The sequence below is a fragment of the Myotis brandtii genome, unplaced genomic scaffold, assembly GCF_000412655.1.
Source record: "Myotis brandtii unplaced genomic scaffold, ASM41265v1 scaffold187, whole genome shotgun sequence".
Taxonomy (NCBI): Eukaryota; Metazoa; Chordata; class Mammalia; order Chiroptera; family Vespertilionidae; genus Myotis; species Myotis brandtii.
Window position 1 is genome coordinate 2,242,295 of NW_005356944.1, and position 7,306 is coordinate 2,249,600.

Consider the following 7,306-nt stretch of genomic DNA (forward strand, 5'->3'; position numbering starts at 1 on the left):
TACCCCCCAGCCCCAGAGTTTGAGAAGCCTTTCTGTCATGTCCGTTGCCCCGGGGCATGCTTGTGTTTCGTGTATCAGTTATCTATCGCTGTGAATTAAATTACTCCAAACTGAGGGGTTTAAAACCACAAGCATTTATCATCTCATGTTCTCTGGGTGCAGCTTAGGGTCTCCCAGGCTGCAGCCAAGGTGCTGGCCGGGGCTGCAGCCATCTCCAAGCCCAAGGTGGGAAGGTCTGCTTCCACACCGGCTCCTGTGGCTGTTGGCAGGCCTGGGGGCCTCCGTGGCTGCTGGCCAGACATGTTTGCCCTGCGGGCCTCGCCCCAGGGCAGTTCACAGCACAGCAGCTGGTTTCCCTGGGGGAAGGGAGTGAGAGGGGCATCCGAAACCGAAGCCATACTTCTTTTTGTAACCTGTTGTTGGAGGTCTAAAAAGTTCCCATTCTGCGATGGAGCTCACACAAAACGCAATGAAAAGACTGGAGATAATGTGGGAGGGACCTCTGATCACTAACAGAAAAGAAACCTGTATCGACAGTTTCCATGCTGCAAGCCAAGTCATCCTGATTGTTTAATTAGAATGACCACCGCTTTCGTCTAATTCGCCATCTCTGGGTTCTAGATGTGGTATATTACAAACTGCAGCTTTCATATTCATGTCATTTGCCTTACTTGTTGAACCATCTTGGTGCACATTTGTTTAAACAAAGGAAAAAGTGAAACTGAAGAAAAAAAAAAGTAACCTAATCTTGAAAGTGACACCAGGCGCAGCCCACCCTCAGGGGAGCGCGCAGGGTGTGAATACAGGGGAGGTGCACCTTACAGGCTGTCTTCCTCTCTGAGCCTTGAACCGGGCTGAGCAGGAATCAGGCAGGTTTGACAAGCAGGAGTGGGAATGGCAGGCTCAGCAGAGGAAACACCACAGGCAGAGCCCTCGAGACATGAAACTGCTAGAAGCATCTGGGAACTGACAGCCCGAGTCTCTCATGAAGTGAAGGTTTTTGAAGAGCAAGAGGCCACCCCGTGACTCAGGCCCTGGTCCGGGCCCCTCTCAGGGCCGGGAATCAGAAGGAGCTGGAGCCAGCTGCTCTGTTGTGCCCAAGCCCTTGATGTAGACAGAGGAGGACCTGAGCGAAAGCTGCATGGCCAAGGTGGCCATGACGACTGGCAGGTTCCTTTTGGAGTTCAACATCTGGTTTTGGCCAGATGGAAAAGAGTTCAACGTGGGAATTTACATCCACGCCTGGTTGTCCTGTTTCATGTCTCCTAAGTGGTCTCAGCTTCCTCCCCTTATCTCCTTTCTCTTCAAACACTTAGTGCTTCTGTACTGGAGGGATTGCTCCAGAGCATGGGGTCACCGTGTCGTGCCCCAGCCTGAAGCCCTTCTTGGCTCCCCAGTGCCTGAGGGTACAGGCCCTGCTGGGCTGCTTGGTGTGACGTTTGAGGCCACCCACTGTGTCGGGGAGGGATTGGAAAGGCTGCCTCTCCTGACCCTCTACTGGGGTGCACCTCTGAGCCGCACTCCTGCTACTGCTCCCTCAGCCAAGTCCTGAAAACGCTCCGCTCCCCAAGGCTCTGTGTCATTGCCTCCCCCTCCTTATCTTTCTACCATAAAAGCCCCAACACAGGACGCAACAAAAGAGCCAGATGTAAGCAGCAGATGTCTCTCTGGGAAACAAGATAAAGAGAAGTGGCTCTTCTTGCTGCTTGTCAAACCCGTCATACAGTGACATGCTTTGCGTCCCACACAGGCATAGGCACTTGCTTCTGCCCAAGTGTCAGGTTGGGGACAGTTTATTTGCACAGATGTGAGTCTCTGTGACTCATCAGTAGGTCTTGTCACTAGAATATACACTGTTGTACTAACCCTGTTGTCATAATCACTCCTCTGTCCCACATCTGGCTCCCACTGAGCTGCGAACCCTTGAGGGTGGTGACTGCACACGCACCCCCCATGCCTGGCAGAGGGTGTCTGATCTAGGAGATGCTCAGTAGATGTGTTACATTTTTGTTACCTTCCAGGGCAGAGCCAGCTTCTGGGGAGAACCTGGACAGGCCTTTGCCCCTGTGTTTCTTCTCTCTGTTCTCGGAGGCTGGCCATCAGGGAAAGGATGCTGGCTGCCTCTAAGGGTCAAGAAGCCAAGCGTGGCCAGCTTAAGCCCAGAGGAACTGCAGATTGTCAAGGGCTCAGAGTCATCAGGAGGCTGGAGAACTGGGCTTGGGAAGAAGTAGGAACTGGGTTAGCTTCTGAGGCCAGGAGGCAAGGCTGGCAACGGCCTCGTAGGAGAAACAGCCTGGTCCAGTGGTCATGGCTTCCCAGGAAGGGGTCACTGGCTGTTTTCAGGGTGCTCTCATCCTGCCCAGGATTTCGGTTCCAGGGAGGGAGCGTCCAGTTGGCTTCCTTGTGTCCTGGGCCATCTCTTTATCCTACCCGGCTGTACCCACAGGGGGACTCTGGTACGTTTGGGGAGTCGGAGACTGGGAAGCCAGAACCTAGCAGCTGTGCTCCACGTGCTCTTTCTCCCTGGGTCTCGTTGCAGCACCGGGGAGACCTGGGGAATGTCCACGCTGATGCTAATGGCCAAGCCATCTTCAGGATAGAGGATGAGCAGCTGAAGGTAAGCTGTAAAAGAAAGTGGGGACCTTTCCTCACAGGTGGGTACACTGTCTGAGGCCATTTGTTGTCTCCCCTCAAAGGTATGGGATGTGATTGGCCGAAGCCTGGTCATTGATGAGGGAGAAGACGACCTGGGCCGGGGTGGCCATCCCTTATCCAAGATCACGGGGAACTCAGGAGAGAGGTGGGTAATGCTGCCCCCGGCAGGAGGCTGTGCTCTGCCAGCCGTGCATGCAGACCCCACAAGCGGCCCAGACAAGTGCCCACTCTTGACCACACATTCTTCTGCAGGTTGGCCTGTGGCATCATTGCACGCTCCGCTGGCCTTTTCCAGAACCCCAAGCAGATCTGCACCTGCGACGGCCTCACCATCTGGGAGGAGCGAGGCCGGCCCATTGCTGGCAAAGGACGAAAGGAACCGTCGCAGCCATCCCAGCCCCCTGCCCACCTCTGAGCAAGGCCTCCGCCTCAGTCTCAGGTCCACCATCCTCCCAGCTGATGCCATCCTCCTCAGGGGATGGGGGAGCCCTGCTTGCCTAGTCCAAGAACAAGGGTACGGGTGTGCAGGGATTGCTGTGACGCTCCCTTGGCAAAGTAAAGTTTTTCTGTTCATATGGAACTCTGTTTTGTCCGTGTCCCCATGTCCCATGGGCGTGGTGAACACAGTCCCTCTGCCCCTGCCCTCCCCTTCGAGAGCCAGCTCTTGGGTTTTGGAGCCAAACAAAACTGGATTTAAATCCACACACCTCCTGAGGGCCCCATCCTCCTCAGGATCACAGTGAAGGACCACACAGTCATATTGCTGTTTGTGCCTTGTCTCCCTCCCCTCACTGTGGCCCGTGGAACCCAGTGTGGACAGCCACCTCCGGACCTGGGGGTCAAGGGATACTCGTACATCCTCCCAATGCGTCCCCGCTTTAAAAAAGTAATCTGTCTTGAATCAATTCCTTTATTCACAAGAGGAAGACTCTAAATTAATCTAATAAGTGCTTAGCACAGGGCCTGGCACCTGGTAAGTTAAAGGAGCAGTGGCTGTGATTCTGAAACCAAACGGGGCCCTGGAGGCAGCCCCAGTCAAGCTCCCGTCTCACAGAGATGGCCGATATCCATGGTGTGTGTTTGGGGCCAGGGATTCTGGTCCTCCCCACTCATCTATCTGCTTTGCTGCCCACCCCCACCCGCACTGGACTGCGTCAGGCTTGCTCATCCATGACAGAACTACTCTTAGGGCAGCTGCGAGGGCCCAGAGTGGGATAAAGCCTGCTGCTGTCAGGTGAACAGTGGCTTTCTGTAGAATAGTGGTTCTCAACCTTCTGGCCCTTTAAATACAGTTCATGTTGTGACCCAACCATAAAATTATTTTCGTTGCTACTTCATAACTGTAATGTTGCTACTGTTATGAATCGTAATGTAAATATCTGATATGCAGGATGGTCTTAGGCGACCCCTGTGAAAGGGTCATTCGACCGCCAAAGGGGTCGCGACCCACAGGTTGAGAACTGCTGCTTTACTGTGTTTCGACCCTTAAGAATCACCATCCCCATTGGCTTTTCTTTTTTCTAAACTCTTAGCTGTATAGTTTACAAACTTTGTTTTTAATCACAGAACACTGTCCATGCGTCTTGAAGCCCCATCTGTAAAGCAGATGTGGACTATCCTGGGGCTCTGGAGAGCACAGTTCGAAAATCTTTACCAAATTCAGACATTTTTGTGTTACCTCTCAACTTCTGCCATGTCCACAAACCACCTGTACTATCATTCACCAAATACTTTTCTTTACATTGATTCATTTTAAAACTTTCTTAAAAAGGAAATTGTAATCATATTTGCTAATACTGTACCTATATTGTGATTATTAAGTGCCAGCCTCTGTTTTAAGCACTTTCCATGCAGTAGTTAATTTAATCCTCATGACAATACTACAAAGTAGGTTCTGTTATTATCCCATGTTACAGATGAGGAAACTGCAGGACAGAGGTGGTGGTGGAACTTGCCCTAAGACACACAGTAACATGACCCAGGTGGTCTGGCTCCAAGTCTCTGCTCTTACCCACTATATTAGTTCTCATTGTCAAGTATGGAAAGCAAGATTCATTTGTCATAAACAGAAGTTTGCTAGAAAAAGAACACACATAGCCATTAAAATGAAAATTGTTTAGCCAGGAACTGCCACAAATGGTGTATAAACTAAGCAATTTTGCTCTGCAACTTAGGGAACCCAGACAATTCCTTTTGCCGCCTGTTCTCTCAGCTGCCATTGATCATCTCTCTGCCACAGCTGCTTTCTCAGTGGCCCCCACCTCGTTGTCTTCATGTCTCAGGGACCCTGAGCTCACCCTTTCTGGCGTTCTGTTCTCAGTTCTGCCTGGGATTCCACGTTGTGGGTTTGTAGAGCTGTGAACCCTGAAAGAACCTTCTGTTGTCTGCAGCTGAATTCTGGCAGAGGGGCCTGATTGGAATCCTCTTCAGAGCAATGGCAGAGCCCCTCCTCAAGGATCCCTGTTGGCTGTTTCCACTACTAGTGCTCTCGAGAGGGCACCCTTGTGGTCCCTGGATTAGCAGCCTGTGTGTCACCTGGAAATGTTTGGAATGCAAATTCTGGGGCTTTCACTCCAGACTTACTGAATCAGAAACTGTATGGGTCGGTAAAAAGAAAATGTATGTATTTTTAAAAATAAAGAAAAAAATAAAATGAATTTAAAAAAAAAGAAAAAGAAACTGTGCTCTCTGGCTAGGGTTCTAAATGGTTAGAGCACTGGAATGGTCTTGGGTTTGATTTCCAGTCAAGGGCATGTACCTGGGTTGCAGGTTCGATCCCCATAACCCCCGTAAACAGAAAAGTGCTCTGAATTCCCGGGGTCTGATCGTCTAATAATACCCCTGTCAATTTGAGCAGGAAAGAATGCTGTCATCATGTTTATGATGTACATTAGTGGTATCAGTGCACTGAAAAGACTACTGGTATTAGCAATTGCTTTATTTATTTTTAAAGTATATTTTTATTTATACCCTGGATTACCTGCATGGGCACTAAATGCAATATCCTGTTGGAATTCCTTGGCATGTGGCCACATCACTTCAATCTTCAAGGCCAACATCTTCAAATTTCTCTCTGCTCTGTCTTCCCATGATTTTCTCCTCTGTTTATCTGTGCCAATCTCCCTCTTGCCTCCTTCTCATAGGGATATACATGCTTGTTTTTAGGGCCTAGTTGAATAATCCTGGATAATATCCTCATCTCATGATCCTTAACTTAATCCCATCTACAAAGATCCTTTTTCCAAATAAAGTAACATTTCCAGGTTCCAGGGATTAGGACCTGATATTTTTGGCCTAATAAACCACAGAACTTTTGTTTGTTAATACAATTAACTGAGGCAAAGGTCTTATAAGTAAATTTGGCCTCTGTTCATTAGTTTACAGGACAGAATTTCTCATGTTTCCTTCCATTCCTTGTAAAGAGATAAGGTCTTTTCCTATCAGATTGCTTTATTACAGAAATTTTTACCCTAAGTTAATTCAGAGTTACTAAAAATTAAGCTTACTCCAAGTTTACAAAATTTTGTTTAGACCATTGGTTCTCAATTGGGGTATTACTGCGCCTTAGGGAACTTTTTGGGATTTGTGAGGGAGATTTTTCTGGTTGTGACAATGCTGGGTGGGGAGGTGTTCTAGGCATGTATTGGGGGGAAGCTAGGGATCCTTGCCAACCTGCAGTGTGCAGGATAGTCAGGCGTAATAAAGACCCGTTCCATTTTCTGCACAACTTTCAAATGTCCCACCAGATATACTTGTATGTGAAAAAGATGTTTATAATTAGAATTTAATTTATTATTTTATTTATAAAAAAACAAAGCATTTCTGGTACAGTCTTAATAGACAATTAATTAATTTTCCTGTTCTTTGTTTGGTTTGGATTATTAAGAGTTTTTGCCCTGGCTGGGTAGCTCAGTTGGTTAGAGTGTTGTCCAGATATGCCAAGGTTGTGGGTTTGATCCCTGGTCAGAGCACGTGCAAGAATCAGCCAATGGGTGTATATATAGGTGGAACTGCAAATTGATGTTTTTTTCTCTCTCGCTCTCTCTCTCTCTCTCAAGATAAAATAAATAATAAATTTAAAATACCAAAATATTGCTGGGAAAAAAAAAAGCTGTTCACCATTTTGGAGAATGGTATTGCCAATGGCAATGGCAATATATTCTTTGAGTTGCCAATGTGATGTCTCTGTTTTAGTCTGCATTTGTAGCCAACCAGAAGATATAGTTCATCATAGATATTTCATATCATAGACATTATTTAATTAGAAATGTCTTTCTTTTCGATTCTCTTTTTTATTATAGTTAAGGCCATTTGGCACAGCCATTATGGGCTAGTTATGTCTCCGGGCTCCCACATGAGGAGAGATAAAGTATCAGGGAAAGTCTGGCATTGTTACCACAGAAATAGATCCATTCTGGGTATGAGGTATGGTGAAAACCAAGATAAGTCATCTTTATTTTTGTCTTTAAACACATATAGGGCATTATAATTCTAATTGAATGTTGTTTTAGAAATGAGAAGATTGCCTGGCAGACAGCGGGTGCTTACTACAATTCTAGTTGAGGTACTACAGGTTCTTTTTATTTGACTTAGAATTCTGTAGTATATTTTTCTTTATTTTATTTTATTTTATTTATTTTTTTATTCTTTT

At 47.3% G+C, this 7,306-nt stretch overlaps 1 protein-coding gene across 1 annotated transcript in view; it reads left to right on the forward strand.

The window, feature by feature from the left end:
- CCS (copper chaperone for superoxide dismutase) overlaps positions 1 to 3,235 on the forward strand; it is a 9,005-nt gene extending 5,770 nt beyond the window's left edge. Inside the window, exons 6-8 of the mRNA XM_005864289.2 lie at positions 2,540 to 2,617; positions 2,697 to 2,800; positions 2,908 to 3,235. Of these exons, the coding sequence (XP_005864351.1) occupies positions 2,540 to 2,617; positions 2,697 to 2,800; positions 2,908 to 3,070 (345 nt within the window). The 3' untranslated portion in view covers positions 3,071 to 3,235. The remainder of the gene's footprint in view (positions 1 to 2,539; positions 2,618 to 2,696; positions 2,801 to 2,907) is intronic.
- Positions 3,236 to 7,306: the final 4,071 nt, after the last annotated feature.